The 17,573-nt window shown below is 39.7% G+C and overlaps 3 protein-coding genes across 3 annotated transcripts in view; all 3 read right to left on the bottom strand.

Annotated features, from left to right (window-relative positions):
- Window positions 1-245: 245 nt before the first annotated feature.
- LOC122749936 (gamma-crystallin D-like) lies at window positions 246-2,149 on the bottom strand. The gene is made up of 3 exons (XM_043996537.1): window positions 2,126-2,149; window positions 1,793-2,035; window positions 246-521 (listed from the first exon to the last, which is right to left on the bottom strand). Exons 1-3 carry the CDS (start codon window positions 2,132-2,134, stop codon window positions 246-248), a joined length of 528 nt encoding a protein of 175 aa, XP_043852472.1. The 5' UTR covers window positions 2,135-2,149.
- Window positions 2,150-10,219: 8,070 nt separating this feature from the next.
- On the bottom strand, window positions 10,220-13,598 carry LOC122749550 (gamma-crystallin D). The gene is made up of 3 exons (XM_043995968.1): window positions 13,590-13,598; window positions 13,246-13,488; window positions 10,220-10,492 (listed from the first exon to the last, which is right to left on the bottom strand). Exons 1-3 carry the CDS (start codon window positions 13,596-13,598, stop codon window positions 10,220-10,222), a joined length of 525 nt encoding a protein of 174 aa, XP_043851903.1.
- Window positions 13,599-15,860: 2,262 nt separating this feature from the next.
- C3H2orf80 (chromosome 3 C2orf80 homolog) overlaps window positions 15,861-17,573 on the bottom strand; it is a 34,093-nt gene continuing 32,380 nt past the window's right edge. The window contains exon 9 of the mRNA XM_043995476.1: window positions 15,861-16,453. Within this exon, the coding sequence (XP_043851411.1) occupies window positions 16,379-16,453 (75 nt within the window). The 3' untranslated portion in view covers window positions 15,861-16,378. The remainder of the gene's footprint in view (window positions 16,454-17,573) is intronic.

Here is a 17,573-nt window from a genome sequence, read left to right as displayed (position 1 = left end):
AGTGGTGGGAGTAACCACACAAATGAAATCACAGATTTACTAAAGGACTATGGGATCTAAGTAATTTAAGAGTCTAACAAAATCTTTTGGATTACAAAATTGTATCTATTCATGTAAATCCTTTTAGACGCTTCGAGAAAGCACTAATCAAATGAACAAAAACCAAAAGAGGTGAGTTAAGTGCCAGCACACAAGGTAATTATTTTATTCACTCTAAAATGAAATTAATTTAGATACAGTACATTTCAACAATAATCTACAACTCTTCTAAATGAGCCCACTCTGGCATTCAGGCCTCCCCAGTCGTGGAAGGTACGGTACTCTCCTGGTCTTAGCAGGTACTGTCTCCCTCGGTAGTTGGGCATTTCATAAAGAATCCAGCAGCCCTCCATTACGTTGAGGGAGTAGACTTCATTTCGATGGAATCGATCCTGGATGCAGTGGCAATCATCAGTGAGTTCTGCTATTAGACCTTTGTAGTTATCTCTCTCATACAGCCTTATCCTGTGAGAACTGGTCAGCTGGTTAACGCAGAAGAGAAGGGAAAAAACAAATTATGAAACATCCTTCAGTGAGAGCCATTTTGTGCATCTCTTAGTCTTCTCAAATAGATACTAGCTTACACAATAAAATAGAATCCATGTTTGAATAATCCTGTAGTAGTACGTCTATATGGCAGAGTGCAGTGATCAGACAGAACATTATTACGTGTATTCAGGTCCATGGTAAAAACATCGCTGAAAACACAATGAGTATATTATATATACTCAGTTATGTCATACTTTTATTATATATAATATATAATATATATATAATATATATATATAATAAAAGTATGACATAACTTAATTGGCTTATAAGATAGGGGGCTAGTTTTTGAGTACCAACATTATACAGAGGTTCCCTCTCTACTTCTATGAAAATCCTTTAAGCTATCTGAAAGATAATATGGCATGATAGATAGAACGACGGATTTGGAGTCAGGAAGTCAGGAAGACCTGAGTTCAAATTCCACCTCAGACAACTATTAGCCGCATAAGCCTGGGCAAATCACTTACCATCTCTGTAGTTCCCCATCTGTAAAATGAGAGGGTTGGACTTGGCTTCTAAGACACACTTTAGCTCTAAATCTATGACCCTATGATAATTTTGTCTTTGTCTTTGCATAACATAATATTGTCTTTGCCTTGCTCATAGCAAGCACTAAATAAATGTTTTGGGGATTGAATTAGGTTCTCCCTCATAGTCATTGTGTTTTCAGGGATAAGGCTTGACTTACCATGGACCTGAATATATGCAAAATATTCCAAATGATCATAGGATTCTCTTGGATCAACATAATAACATAGGACTATTCAAATATAGGATCTATTTTATTGTCCGTTAAACCTTTCTAAGTCCTCAAGTAAGGACTGGAAAACCACTTGTTGGGAATGATATAGTAGGAATTATTTTCATGTATAAATTGTACTAATTGGTCATTAGGTCCCTTCTAATTCTGAAATTCTGTGATTCAGCAAATTGAATTCCCCCCACCCCAAAATGTAATTTTCTTTGCTCCAGAGTTCCCCGCTGTATGAAATGGTTTGATCTCTAAAGTCAGGTCTGGCATAAACATGATTGATAAATCATGAATCAGAACATGTTGGCCTTGGAATTTGGTCTAATTTGTGAAATTTCTACTAGTTGCTTCGCACATCTATATTACTCAACCAAATGGCTTAGTACATATATTTTACTGTACCAAATTGTCTTTTTCTTCACGGACAAATCAAGAAGAGGTGGTACGTACTTGAGGGATACTGCGGCACGACCTGATGGAGTCATTGAAGCCCATCCATTCTCGATAGTCAGGGTACTCGCCCCTCCTCAGATAGTACTGGCAGCCTGCGTAATTGGGATGCTCATAGATCATCCAGCTCCCACTGTCGACTCGGACAGAGTTGCAGCGGCTAAAGTAAGCCTGAAGGTTGGGGTGGTCACTGCTGCACTCATAGTAACGGCCCTGGAAGTTCCGGTCCTCATAGAAGATGATCTGCACCGGGAAAACTCCATTCAATAAAAAGAATCAACCCAAGCCCACATTCCAACAAAGCAGGTTAACCAACCCTTATTCTTCACTCACCTTTCCCATGTTTGGTGCTTTGTAGATGCAGAAGTCAGTGTAGTGGTTGGCTGTGATGGGTCCTCCTATATATATACCCCACAGGGCTTTTGCTAGGTCTGCAGTAGCAGCACAAAAGCCGTTGAATGTGGCCAGTAAGGGGATTTCTTCCCTTTTTTCCCCTCACCCTATATTATCAGTGCCATTCATTGTATGCATTGCTGCCATTCTCTCTGGTGCATTCGAGGCTTATACCATTGCAGACATAAGTGCTTTGCAGGTCATTGGAGGTGGATAGTATAGAAATGACAGATTTAGAAAAGGGAATGGGACAAAGGAAATATTGTAGCTTCTTTTGTATTGCTTAAGTAAAGAAATGGTGGGAATAGAAATCATTTACTCTTAAACCCTTATATAATCTTTAATGGTTATTTTTTTAGGGTTTATCAATCAAGAGGAATTTTCCCCATTTTGCCTGTAAAATAGTCAGCTCCTGATCACCTACCAATGGAAAGAAGGAAAGAAGGAAAGAAGGAAAAAAACCCACATTGTGTCTGCTATGTACCAGGAACAGTGCTAAGTACTTTACAAATATTATCTCATTTGATCCCCATCACAACCCTGGAATGTAAGTATTAGTATTATCTTAATTTTACATTTGAGGAAACTGAGGCAGACAGAGGTTCTTACTTGCCCTGGATCACATAACTATTATTTGTTGGAGGTAGGATTTGACTGTAGGTTTTCCTTACTCCAGGTCCAGCTATCTAACCACCATACCACCTATTTGCCTCTACTGAAGGAATCTGTTCTCCAGGATACCTTGTGAGGTAGGAACAATATCTATCAGGGTCCTTACCACATAGGCTAGACTATTTTTTTCTCTTAAAAGTCAAGGAAGTGGGGCAGATAGGTGGTACAGTGGATAAAGCACCAGCCCTGGATTCAGGAGTACCTGAGTTCAAATCTGACCTCAGACACATGAGACAATTACTAGCTGTGTAACCCTAGGCAAGTCACTTAACCATCATTGCTCCACCAAAAAAAAAAAAAGTTAAGAAAGTTATACCCAAGATTGGATTGGTCCAGGGGACTAAGGCTTGAGGTACTGGTATGGCTTCCTAGTTACCTAAGAATATAAGAAAGGCCCATCAGACTTGGTGGATGTCCTCCCACTGCCTCACAACACCCTGATGCTCAGATACCTCTGTATATGGAGATGAGGGAGGCTGCATCTGCTAGAATCAGTGCTTTATCCTTGATCAGTAAGTTTTCCATGCTATCATTAAGGAAACCTCTTTTTATTAACTATTAAATGGTCTGTAATTGGCTCATTTTTTTTCCTTATAATCTCAAACCTGAACTACTAGAAAAGCTTGATTCAGGCCTGGCCTACAACTGCTTTCCTATTCCTCTTTATTCTTCCTCAAACCTACCCACTTTTAGGGCCTAACCTAAGTTCCTTCTCTTTCATGGAGTCTTATTATTCCTATTATTCCAACTCTTCATGGAATGGTTATGACACTAACAGTCTATATGGTGTAACTTAGTGTTTAACTATCAACTGTATTGAATCGTTTGGTATTCTTTCTTGTTTTTCTTGTATCCTCAAATGGATTTTAAGTTTCTTGAAGTCATGGACTGTATCATACTTATTTTGCCTTTTCCCACTCTACCTGGCAAAGTTCTGAATATATGATAAGCCCTCAATAAGAATTTGTTTATTGACTGATTTAAAAAATGTGGATAATAACAAATAGATAAAAGTGGGGAAGAGAGTACATGGAAAAATGAAGGGAAAATCAGGGTTTGAAGGAAGAGCAAAATTTGACCTGGAAGTTATCTCTGTATCTCATCTAGTCTCTTTTAATTTTCAGATGAAAAACGGAATCTCAGAGAGGAGAAATGACTTTCCCAAAGTCACAGAGTAGAGAGTAATAGAACTATGATTCAGTCCCATCCCCTGAAATTGTAAATCTAGTGTTCTTGCCATTGGATTATTCCCATTGGTGATGATTTTGGAAGACTAAATGGTAAAAAGGCTATGTGAAGCAGTGGATAAGGGGCTAGATTCAAGAAAAGTGGGTTCAATCCTCTCTGACAAATAAAGATTATGTGACTCTGGGCAATAAATTTAATCTCTATGCCCCATGCAACTCCCTAGAAATTCCATCTACATCTCTCCCTTTCTTCCTTAAGCCTAAGGAAACCAAGATAAGATTTAAAGTGTGTGTGTGTGTGTGTGTGTGTTTGATATCTGCCCTTAGAAGTGTTCTCATCCTTGGGACCTTAAGTAATTCTGGGTATCTACTTCTTTGGAACTGACAAGTACACATCCTATGATTTCTATTTTTGTCACCAATTTTTCATAAGATATTATTCTATAATATTGTAAATGGTGTGACTACAAATAAGGAATCTAGCTCAGTATAATGGGAGAGTACAATGAAAAGGTCGTCCCAGGTTTACTAGGTAGGAGCAATAAACCAAGTCAAAATTTCCTTAATAGTGCCAGGGCCCGGGGCAACTAGGTGGTGCAGTAGATAAAGCACCAGCCCTGGGGGAAGCTAGGTGTCACAGTGGATAGAGCACTGGCCCTGGATTCAAGAGGACCTGAGTTCAAATCTGGCCTCGGATACTTGATACTTACTAGCTGTGTGACCCTCGGCAAGTCATTTAACCCTCATTGCCTTGCAAAAAACAAAAACAAAAAAAACACCAGCCCTGGAGTCAGGAGGACCTGAGTTCAAATCCAGCCTCAAACACTCTACACTTACTATCTGCGTAACCCTTGGGCAAGTCACTTAACCCGCATTGCCCTGCAAAAACAAAACAAAAAACAAACAAAACAACAACAACAACAAGAGTGCCAGGGCCTTTTAATCAATAAAAAAACAGAATTACAACCACAGAGTTTCCAGCAATGTTTTGTTTAAAAGGGAGGTTTCTTTCACTTTAGAATGCTTAAGAACCACCACCACGAACTGTTCCTTTAGCCTCATCCAAAGTCCTAGTATTGTCCTCATTGTCAGCAAATCTCTCAAAGGATGGGCTGGTCTTGTGATTTTCAGCATCTTTGGTTAATCATTTACAATAGTCCTGCTGAAGCAGCAGGAACCCATGAGAGTTTGGAGGGCATTGTGTAGGATTGAACTCTGGTAACTCTTACAATCTATACTCATGATTCACTCATCCCATATTGCCTTGTGCTTAAAGCCTCCTTGTCTTGTGAGTGGGTCTTATCTACCTAACTGGAATGAAGAACTTTTCTGACTTACTTTATGTAGCTTCTACAAGGCCTAGTATATAGTGGCCTTTTGGCAAATTTGTTGTTGTTCAGTCATTTTAGTCATATCTGACGCTTTGTAGGTTTTTTTTGGCAAAAATACTGGAGTAAAAAAAAAAAGGAAAAAAAATACTGGAGTAGTGTATCATTTCCTTTTCCAGTTCATTTTATAGATGAAGAAACTGAGTCAAACAGGGTTACATGATTTGCCCAGGGTCACACAACTAGTAAGTGTCTGAGGCTGGATTTGAACTCAGGAAAATGAGACTTCCAGACTCCAGGCTCAGTAACCTATCCACTGTACCATCTAGCTGCTCTCCAATAAATAGTTGATGATTGATTGTAGGCTAGTACATAACTATAATTTTATCCATACAGTCGTTAGGCTGAGTGTTTTGGTAACAATGTAAAGTTATTTCTGGTTCTTGGCTCATCCACTCATAACAGATTTTCCAGGGCAGAGTCATCATTATTTACTAGTTCCTGAATGACTGTCTCAAGGACTTTTAATTATGTTAACAGCCAGGAATTCAACCTTGAATCAGAAACATTTGCCATAAGATAACAAATCTTCCAGAACGTAGGTGTGGAGCTAGAAATGACCTTAGACATCATCTAATCCAAGGTCCTTATGTTCCAGATGAGAAAACTAAGACCCAGAGAGATGAAGTGACACAGGTAGTAAATAACAGAGCTGGGATTCAGAGCCACATTCTCTGACTCTGAATCCAACATTCATCTCTGATATGGTTTTCTTGTTGCACCTTTAAGTATTACTATATATAACTGAAGGGATAAAATTGGAGCTTTTACCTTATGTCATGTGCAGCTTAATAACATAAAACACATTCCCCCTTTTTAGTTTTAAATTGTTTTATTGTGATTTGAAAGAATGTATAGAAATATATGTAGTATTATTATATTAGGTAAAATTTTTTTTCAGTAAAAATTTATTTTCTCTCCATCATGCCTTCCCTTTTTTGAAATGAAAAACTTAAAAATCCTTGTAAAATACAAGCAAAACAAATTCCCTTATTCGCCATGTCTAAAAGATATATATCTCCGGGGACTGAGCCAGCATGGCAGAGTAGCAGGGAAACAGTAGAACCATATTTTCCACTATAACTCTTCCATAAAGGTCTAGAAAATGCATGTGATGGATAGAGTACTGACTGAGAAATCCAAGAAAAATCACAGTGAGTCATTTTTCTAGCTCAGGTCAGCATAGAGAGACAGATACAGTGGTCTGGGATATTAAGCATCTCTACCTAGGAGTGCTTCACAAAGTATATTCTAAAGTAGGAACTAAAAGAGCATCAGCACTATGTGCCAGATCAAGAAGTCCCATATCCACATGGATCAGTCCAATCTTGTTCAGGCTGTAGGAATAGGTGCCAACTGGTAGTTCAGTTACTCACTATCTAGTTCCAAGTCACAGATCAGGGTGAACTGAGAATGGAATCTCTGCCTTGGGGTGGTATTATAGGATGAGGAATGGTCTTGGGAATGAGAATGGGTACTGAGGTGGCGGCTAGGTGGCACAGTGGATAAAGCACCAGCCCTGGATTCAGGAGGACCTGAGTTCAAATCCAGCCTCAGACACTTGACACTAGCTGTGTGACCCTGGGCAAGTCACTTATCCCCCATTGCCCCACAAAAAAAAAAGAGAATGGTTACTGAGCAAGGATAAAATTCAGAAGTAAACAACAGCTGTGTGGTCATAATCCCAGGAGCTGATTGGGGTCTCAATTCCATCCGCCGGCATGATCTGAAACATTCTTCATCAGTCATACATTTTACCCTTCTCAAGCCCATCATGCATTTTTCCATTGCCTTTTGGGCGGCCCACAACTTTGTTCAGAGACTGGTATTCCATGACTCATAGCTATATAGCATTGCTGGGAAAAAAAGATTTATACCAAGAAGATGAACCTTTGATTCAAGGAGAAGCTTGGGGTCATTAAAAGTAGCATACCTACTAAGTATGTATTATAAAGAGGTCATTGATAGAAGAAAGTCTCCATAGCTACCAAAATATTTATAGCAACACTTTTTATGGTAGCAAAGAACTGGAAACAAAGTAGATTCCTATTGATTGGGAAATAACTAAATAAATTGTGTTATATGAGTTTAATGGGACATTATTATGCTATAAAAATAATTAATATTATGAATACAAAGAAGCATGGAAAGATCTCCATGAACTGATACAAAATGAAGTAAGCAGAACCTAGAAAACAAAATATACAATGTTTACAACAATTTATATGAAAAGAATAATATCCACAAAATAATTGAAAGTGAATGTTGCAGAATTACAGAAAGCAAGCATACCCCCAAGGAAGAGAGATGAGAATCCAATCCATCCAATCCAATAAACGTTTGTCAAGCACCTACCATGTGCCAAGCACTGTGCTAAACACTAAGGATACAATAAATAAAAAGATAGTCCTTGCCCTCAATGAGCTTACAATCTCAAGAGTTAAACAATACACAAAAAGGAAGCAGGAATCAGAAGGTAGAGGGAGGAAACACCAAGGGGTACCTGACATGGAAGCATCTGCTTCCAAGGAGTTCAAACCAGGGAGGGTAGTAGATACAAGGTAGAGTGATCTAAGAGCCTAGATTCTGACCTCAATAAAGGAATGCTTTGGGAGGAGTTTGGTACCCTCCAGCCCTCCAAACAGAGGGGAAAGAAGATGAGGGAGGGGGAGTCAATCAAGGGTTGAGGTAGCAACATGATGGTGAGTTTAAAGGTGATGAACTTATCCTAGGAGTAACATCTCATTCCATGGAAGAGAAGTCATAACCCCACCCCCCTCCACCCCCGCCACTTACTCCTTTGAAGAAGTGGGAGGTTCACAGGTCTGGAATACTGCTTGTATTTTCAGACTTTTTTTGATGTACTGATCAGTTTTTTCGATTTTTTGTTTGTTTGTTTATTTTTGTGTGTGTGAGGCAATTGGGTTTAAGTGACTTGCCCAGGGTCACACAGCTAGTAAGTGTCAAGTATCGGAGGCTGGATTTGAACCCAGGTCCTCCTGACTCTAGGGCTGGTACTCTATCCACTGCGCTGCCTAGCTGTCCCTATACTGATCAGTTTTGCTGATTTTTCTGGTCTACTTTTTCTTTAAAAATATATTTACATTGGATAGCTCACTGGAAGAGGAATGGAAAGGATACTGTGAGAACTTTTGGCGAGGTTAAAAGAAAAATGCCACTAAAATGTATTTTTTTTGTGGGGCAATGGGGGTTAAGTGACTTGCCCAGGGTCACACAGCTAGCAAGTGTTAAGTGTCTAAGGCCGGATTTGAACTGAGGTCCTCCTGAATCCAGGGCCGGTGCTCTATCCACTGTGCCACATAGCTGCCCCTGAGGGAGATTTTGAACTTAGGTCTTCCTGACTCCAAGTTCCATTATGAGCATAGGAAGGTAATTCTTGCTCTCAGTTAACTATCCCTACAACCTGATGATTTGAACCTTGAGTACATGACTCATCTGAGGCCCATATATCCTAATTAAATAAATTCAAATTCAACAAACACTTACTGAAGTCCTATTATGTGCAAGGAGCTATGCTGGATATCTTTGTCTGCATTCTTCTCTCCCTTTCATTTCTCTAAACACTTCAATTTACACAGTAGCTTGCCCAAAGTGAGGCCTCATCTCACACTAGTGAAACCCATGGGACCCTGCTTCCTCTGCTCAGATACTCTTACACCTGTCAGTTTACATATGATGAGGAGTATAAAAGACATTATTATTTTTTTTGGTGAGACAATGAGGGTTAAGTGACTTGCCCAGGGTCACACAGCTAGTAAGTGTTAAGTGTCTGAGGCCGAATTTGAACTCAGGTCCTCCTGACTCCAGGGCCGGTGCTTTATCCACTGCACCACCTAGCCGCCCCTAAAATGTATTTTTTTGAAAAAATATAGTATATAATTTACCAAAATGGAATCTAACCTGCTTTTTCTGTCCTGCTCAATTATGATCTAGTTCATTGTACATAAATAATATTTGTCCTAGAATATGTTTCATAGATCCCTATTAGTTGCATGTTATAGTCTTTTGTTTTGTTTTGTTTTTTGCAGAGCAATGAGGGTTAAGTGACTTGCCCAGGGTCACACAGCTAGTTAAGTGTCAAGTGTCCGAGGCTGGATTTGAACTCAGGTCCTCCTGAATCCAAGGCTGGTGCTCTATCCACTGTGCCACATGGCTGCCCCCCATGTTATAGTCTTAACAAGAGATAATTCTTCGTTCACTTAGTTTTCCTGTGTGGATTATTAGGTTGAATTTTCTGAGTAAGGCACTATGCTTTCCTAAATATTTGTGTGTGGTTTTTTAAAAAGAGTTTTTGTGGCTTATATTAAAATGATACATAGGAGGGGCAGCTGGGTGGCCCAGTGGATAGAGCACTGGCCCTGGAGTCAGGAGGACCTGAGTTCAAGTCCGAGACATCTTGTGGTTGCACACTTCTCCTGTGGGGCTCCTATTTATCAGCACTTAAGTAGTCCACAAAAAAAGACCATATGTTCTTGAAGTCTATGTCAGTAAGTTGAGAGTTCCAGTAGGCTCTATGAAGCTGGTGAGGCTTCAAGCATGATCCTGACCAGAGTTTATGCCTGAAGTTCAAGAACAAGCCTACCTGAATTCAGAGGGTCTCATTACCAGAAGATTGGGTTGTAGGTAGGTTTTTAAAAATGTTTTCCCATTGGAGATCCATAAAATAATGCCATCGAAAAAAAAAGGACAGAAGCCAAGTATTGCCAGAAATACAACCTACATATTTATTTAATTTTTACATCAGTGATAACAAGAGACTTCTTAATTTAGTACACATCTACAACCCTTCTGAGAGAGCCCACTTTGGCATTCATGGCTCCCCAGTCCAGGTATCTCCTGTACTCGCCGGGTCTCAGCAGGAACTGCCTTCCTCTATAGTTGGGCATCTCATACAGGACCCAACAGCCATCCAAGACATTAAGAGAGTATATTTCATTCAGACGGAATCGATCGTGGACACATGAGCAGTCATCGGTGAGCTCCATCATTTGACCTTTGTAGTCTTCTCTCTCATACAGCCTCATCCTGTGGGATCCAGTCTGTTGAAGGGGAAAAACATCAAGAGAAGATGAAAAATAAACTGAGAAGTGTTGTCTGGATTTTGGAAGGAGTTATATGATTAGTCCGTGTCTGTCTGCACAAAGTAAGGATTTCTAAAATGTACTGTCTTTTTCCCTCAGATCATTTTGCTTCCCTTCCCTCTGTAGTTAGAGTTGTTTTACCTGGAGCTTGCATTAAAGATGGGCAGTGGATAGAGTACAGGGCCTGCAGTCAGGAAAACCTGAGTTCAAATGCAGCCTCAGATTACTTACTAGCTATTTGACCCTGGGCAAATCACTTAACCCTGTTTGCCTCAGTTTCCTCATCTGTAAAATGAGCTGGAGAAGGAAATGGCAAAGAAAACCCCAAATGGGGCCACAACGAGTCACACAAGACTGAAATGACTGAGCAACAACAGCAACCCTAAAGATAAATCTGATTAGGAATCACTGTCAGTCAGGAGACCTCTGTCCTAAAAACTCTCCTTGATATAGCAGGGGAAAAAATGAAATCCAGGGGTGAAACACTTTTTCTTTTTGAGATGTTGAATGCTTCAACTATATATGCTGAGTTTTTAAAGAGGATTACATTCCACAGTTCCTTCCTTCAATTCAAGATAATATTTAGTAATCAATTTAATATTTTTGGGACAGGCAATGCAGCATAACAGATCACAAGCAGATCTTTTTGTTTTGTTTTGTTTTTAATTTTGTGGGGCAATGGGGGTTAAGTGACTTGCCCAGGGTCACACAGCTGGTAAGTGTCAAGTATCTGAGACCGGATTTGAACTCAGGTATTCCTGAATCCAGGGCCGGTGCTTTATCCACTGTACCACCTAGCTGCCCCTCACAAGCTGGTCTTAAAGTCAGGAAGGCCTAGGTTTAAGTTCTAACATGTAGACTATGTGACCCTGGGCAAGTCATTTAATATCTCAGTGTTCTAGGCAACTCTGTCTTGTAGAGATGGAACCAACCTATATTAAAAAGGGATACAGGGGCGGCTAGGTGGCGCAGTGGATAAAGCACCGGCCCTGGATTCAGGAGTACCTGAGTTCAAATCTGGCCTCAGACACTTAACACTTACCAGCTGTGTGACCCTGGGCAAGTCACTTAACCCCCATTGCCCCCCCCAAAAAAAGGGATACACCTCATGAAATCTCCCTTCATCAAAGAAATCACCCATCCTGTTGCTATCCCCTAGAAAGGGTTTGTAAGACCTCTCATATTTTGGTTTTATTTTATATTAAGATCATGGTATTTTTTCCCTGTCCAAATGAATTATTTCTATTTTCCTCTAGTCAACTTTAACCTTTTTATATTTGCCCATTTTCCAACTTGAATTTTCATTTGTTTCTCCAGTGTGCTAATCCCCTCCATGCAATTTAGTACAATCAACAAATAGAATGAGTAGAGCTTTGTTCCCATCAAAAAATTAAAAAATTAAAATATCACGAGGGTGAGGCCCAAGCCCTGTGGAATTCCAAATAAATATATATATATATATTTTTTTTTGGGGGGGGGGTTGTTTGTTTGTTTGCAGGGCAATGGGAGTTAAGTGACTTGCCCAAGATCACACAGCTAGTAAGTGTCAAGTGTCTGAGGCCGGATTTGAACTCAGGTACTCCTGAATCCAGGGCCGGTGCTTTATCCACTGCGCCACCTAGCTGCCCCCATAAGAATATATTTTTCCCCTGGCTGACATGAACCTTAAAAATTACACCATGGAAATAAACTCCTTAAAGTCTTATATCTATTCTCTGATCTAAACTACATTCTCCTATGTTCTTGACTAGCACATCACAGGTTAATAAACAACTAAGGTCAAGACATCTTGCATTTCTGTTCCTTCATGTGAAACCCTTGTTTTATTTCTTGATCACAAAAGGAAATGAAATGAGTCTAGCAAAATCCTCTTTTCACCAAACCTTGATGAATTTCACCCAGTGACTGAGGTGCCTTCTAGAGGAGTCTAAGTTTAACACCAGGTGTATGTTATTGTCAGAGCTTCTAGTGTTTACTAGCTGGGTGATTTGCGGTGAGTTGCTTAACCTTCATTGGCAAAACAAGGAGGTTGGACTACATGGCCTCTGATGTCCCTTCTGGCTCAAGGTCTATGATCCTATAAATATGAAGTGAAGCTTATGTTGGGTACTAAAAGGCTCTTCCAGCAGCACCCAAACTTTCACAGGTCTTCACGAGCTAGAAAGGCTATGAGTAGAGGCATGACAAGAGATTGCCTCTGTCATGATAGGGGCCAGCCTAGCTAAGATCAAGAAGGTTGAACACTGGATGACTTTTGCTATTTTGTCACAGTAACTCATGAAACTGTCTACCAAGATGTGGTGGGGTTGTGATATACAACTGTGGAAGAAGTACCCAAACCACTGAAATCCTATATCTTTGGAAGAATTTGAAATAAGAAGTGTCATAATAGAATATTTATACATTTTGTTTTAAAGTGTCGATGTTTATTTAGCTATTCATAATTCTTTTTTTTTCAAATTCTCAAGGACCTCAAGCAATTCACTTAATCTCTATAAGACTCAGTTTTCTCATTTGTCAAATAGAGGGGGCAGATTCTACCCTTTCCAAAGCCCCTATCAACCAGAAATCTATGAACCTATAATCCCAAGTATTCCCTACCCAGGCCTGACCCCTTTTTTTTCTAAATTAGAATAAATAGAAATGATTTTGCAAATATGAAGTCACAGCTGCTGATACTAACTCATCACCCAACATGAAATGAAACTCACGTAAGGGATTGTCCGGCAGGATCTGATAGAGTCATTGAAGCCCATCCATTCCTGGTAGTCTGGATATTCTCCCCTTCTCAGGTAATACTGGTGCCCAGAGTAATTGGGGCGCTCGTAAATCATCCAGCAGCCACTTTCCACCCGGATGGAGTTGCAGCGGCTGAAGTAGGATTGTAGGTTAGCATGGTCACTGCTACATTCATAGCAGCGGCCCTGGAAGCCCCGGTCCTCAAAGAAGATGATCTGCAAATGAACACCAAGTAGGTTATTGAGCATTCACTTGGGAATGAGAATCTTCATTTAAAAGGAACAACAACTTTATGACATCCTCATACTTTGCTCACCTTTCCCATGTCTGCCTGGCGGCGATGCAGAAGTGCAGTGTACCAGCAGTGGCTGCTTGTATATATAGAGCGGGTCTGCTGCTGCATCGGCAAGAACAACACAAAAGAGGCCCAGTGTGGCTAGGGAGGGGATTTTCATGTTTTCTTTTTTTTCCTTCTAGTATCAGGGCAGGGGGTGCATTGTACAATTCCCTCTTGCTTTCTCTGGTACTTTCGAGTTGGCCTTACGCTCCCTCTGAAAGCTATTGAAGTCAGCAGAGCCATTATGGTGCTGGGCACAATGGGCCAGCTTCTCACCCTATGCAGCCATATAGAAATGCATGTTTTCATGAATGGACTGACTTCATTTAGAGTTCTGTCCCTATAGAAACTGCTGAGGCCGAGCTATGTCTGCATTGAGGCTGAGTCAGGAGCAAAAGCACGTGAATGGGCATATTCCTAAATGACTTGGAGGGCTGATGGGTAGTGGGGAATCCCAATGAGTTAATGCCCAGATTTGGAAAACTTCATTGTGATTCCTGTGGTGAAGTTGTGTATTTTGGAGAGTCCAGAAAATGTTACCTGAGAAAATTAGGAGATATGCAAAACAATTAATAAGACTACAAAGAGAGGCTGTATGCAGGAAGGAGAATGGATTATGTAAGTGTTAAATTTTGAGGATTGTTTGAACTTTTGGAAGGCAGCTTGATGTAGTGGATAGGAGACAGGAAGATTTATTTGGATTTAAATACTTATGAGGTAACTCTCTACAGCTATAAATTACATTATGATTGCTAATCTACGTTGATAGAGGGAGTTGCCACACCCCTACAATAATGAAATCATGGGTCTGGGTTCCTCATTCCCTAAACAAACTTATACTTTCAGATATCTAGAGGTTTCAAAGATCAGAGACCATTGAGTCTAATTCTACTCATTTACACATTAAGAAACTGAGACACTGAGAGGTTATGTGGCTTGATCAACATTAAATTAAAAGTGTCTGAGGCAGGATATGCACTAACATCTTCCTGATTCCATGTCTAGTACTCTATCAAGTAATCCATTCTACCTACTCAATATCACCCTTTAAAAATCAATTTATCATTTAATCCAAAACCCTAACTGAACTTTTGATTTGAATTTGTTTATATAAGCTATGGAAATTCATTCATTTAACAAGCATTTATTAAATACTCACAATATGTTAGGCACTGTGCTAGGCACCAGACATTACAAACCCCCAAAATGAAATAGTCCCTGCCCTTAGAGAAGGAAACTGACACATGATTTCAACAGAAAACAACATGTACACAGTTAAGCAAATGAAAAATGAAGAATATATACAAAGTGATGGGGTGGGGGGCATTAGCAATAACAATGAGGGAAAGAGTACGTTTAAACTTTGTATAACAAGTATCTGGTGAGGTAGCCATGCAGCCCAGAGGATGGATCTCTGGACAGGCATCAGGAAAACCTGAGTTTAAATTTGGCTTCAGATATGTACTAGCTATATGACCCTGGGTAAGTCACTTAACTTCTTATGTCTTAGAAGGGGGTTAATAATAACACCTACACCCCAGAGTTGTCAGGAGGATCAAATGAAATATTATTATTATTTTTTTTTGCAGGGCAGTGAGGGTTAAGTGACTTGCCCAGGGTCACACAGCTAGTAAGTGTCAAGTGTCTGAGGCTGGATTTGAACTCAGGTCCTCCTGAATCCAGGGCCGGTACTTTATCCACTGCGCCACCTAGCTGCCCCCTAGGTGATCCTTTTTAAAGAGTATTATTAGATTTGTAAAAAAAAAAAAATGTCATTTCAGTACTGGGGAATTACTGATAAAAGGACTCCATCAATTGAATCAGAATTCCATCTTTAGATATGACATGATAGATAAGTCTTAGGAAATTACCTGAGAAGCATAGAAATTAGGTAACCAAACTCTCCATTGCTTAGCGAAAATGACAAAATGAAATGTCCTCTAAAAATAAGACCTTTTTGGTTTTTATTATCCAGTTTATTAGTCATCTTTCTCAGCTTTGTGTCATGCCATCTTTGCCTCAGCCCAAGTCACTGGCAAAAATGATAACCAGTATAGGTCTAAACACAGATCACAGGGGCACTTCACTTGAGAATTCCTTGCAAGTTGATTCTTTCGCCATTTGGCTAGTTTGGAAAACCAGCTAACAAGTCTGATCTCAATTGCCCTCTGAACAAACAAATAACTGTTCTTTTTTTAATACCAGAATTTTGTCCCCATAAAATTTTGTTGAAGAAATTCAATACCCAAATATCTTTGATATGTACTTTATTATAAACAATCATTAAGTAAATATAACTACATTAAAACACACTAGAAGCAATAAAAGGTTTGTTCTCTACCATTTGCAATTGTAACTTTTACTTGGGAAAATTAAGGGCCTTACTCTCCCATTTCTATGAGAGCAAAAGAACATTCAGAGGTGAGTATTTGAAGAATGTGCCAAGGAGTTGAAATGTGCTGAGATACAAAGCAGAGGGAAAGAAGTACAAACAGCGAGTAATTAGAAGGAAATCTATTCAAATGTACTTCATAGTGCTACAATATCTTCATAGAGCAGACTAGGCCCATGCCTTGCCAACAGTTCTTGCCAAATCACTGAACAGGGCCAGGTCCACACCTATTTGAATAACCTGAGTCAGAGGAAGTTCACTTTCCTAGAAAACAAAAACAAAATAGCAGAAAACACAAGAGTACAGTGAAGGGGCAGGGCCAGTATTGCTTGGAGCTGGTATCTATGGGAAGAGGTGAGCACAAGGTATTGTCTTCTCAGATGGTACTTTTGTGTTGTTGGTCATCAATTCTCTCATTGCCTTGGTCCCAAATTTCAGCTTCGTTAGAGACCTGCAAGACATAAGGAAACCTGTCTCGTGAAGAAGCCCCTCAATTTTACTGGTCAAGGTAGTTGCTTTAAATTTGCCTCTAGGTTGTATTATTGCTATTGTTATTGAAAAAGGTGGAAGGGCATCAAATGTGGAGAAAATGTAAAGTTGGGGTTTTTTTCCCCCATTGGATTGTTTTTCTAAGAAAGGCTCCATTTCTTGTGACTACCTTTCAGTTCAATTCAACAATTTGACAGAGTTGGGGAAGTAGATAGAAAACAGGCCTTGGAGTTAGGTACACTAGGGTTCAATTATGCCTCTGATATATGCTGGCTGGGTCACCCTTGATTAGTCACTTAACTTCTCTTGGCCTCAGTTTCCTTATCTGTAAAACAATGATAATAGTAGCAACCAGCTCATAGGGTTGTTGTGAGGTTCCAGTGATGTGATCTACATAAAGCATTTTGCAAACCTTAAAGGACAGAGACTAGTTTCTTTGGTATAAGGAACTCCCAGGTGAGGAAACTCTCTCTCTGCAATTACAGATCAGCACCTTCTCTCCCACTTACTGTCTTAGAGCACTGAGATGCTTGTATGACTTGCCTGGTGCCCCATGACCAGTTGAGATCAGAGGCAAGACTTGAATCCAGGTTTTTCCCATTCCAAGGCCAGTTCTCCAATTACTATGATAGACCTATAAATATTACATATTGTTATTTATTAACTAAATAAAGTAACACATTGGATTTAGGGCAAGCCACTTTTAGAGACCTATATGTAGGAGTAAGGTGATATCAGTTAAAGAAAAATACATTCAGGAAGATGAAATACAGAAATGTAACAGGAATAGATAGGGACTAGACATGATTTCATTGGTATGGGGAACTCCCAAATAAAGAGACTAATTCTATGATGCAGATTAGCACCTTCTTTTCAATTTTTAGTCTTCTAGAGACATGTCCAAGGCACTGGGACTCTAAGAAACTTACCCACAGTCACTCATCTGGCAGTAAGTGTCAGAGTCAGAACTTAAACTTAAATCTTTCTGACTTTAAAGCCCAGTCACTCCCCACTGTGCCACATTGCCTCTTAGAAATATTTAAATGCTATGGGATTAGGTCTGCTTTTCTTCAGCCATTTAG

The sequence above is a fragment of the Dromiciops gliroides genome, chromosome 3 (genome assembly GCF_019393635.1).
Source record: "Dromiciops gliroides isolate mDroGli1 chromosome 3, mDroGli1.pri, whole genome shotgun sequence".
Lineage (NCBI taxonomy): Eukaryota > Metazoa > Chordata > Mammalia > Microbiotheria > Microbiotheriidae > Dromiciops > Dromiciops gliroides.
Note: the sequence above shows the minus strand (reverse complement) of the source record. Positions and strands in the feature narration are given on the sequence as shown.

What these genes read in the sequence shown, in the direction of transcription:
- LOC122749936 (XM_043996537.1), bottom strand. An exon ending in CGTGCCGCAGTATCCCTCAA is followed by an intron (nt 522 to 1,792) that starts GTACGTACCACC and finishes TGCGTTAACCAG; the next exon opens with CTGACCAGTTCTCACAGGAT.
- LOC122749550 (XM_043995968.1), bottom strand. An exon ending in CCTGCCGGACAATCCCTTAC is followed by an intron (nt 10,493 to 13,245) that starts GTGAGTTTCATT and finishes CCCCTTCAACAG; the next exon opens with ACTGGATCCCACAGGATGAG.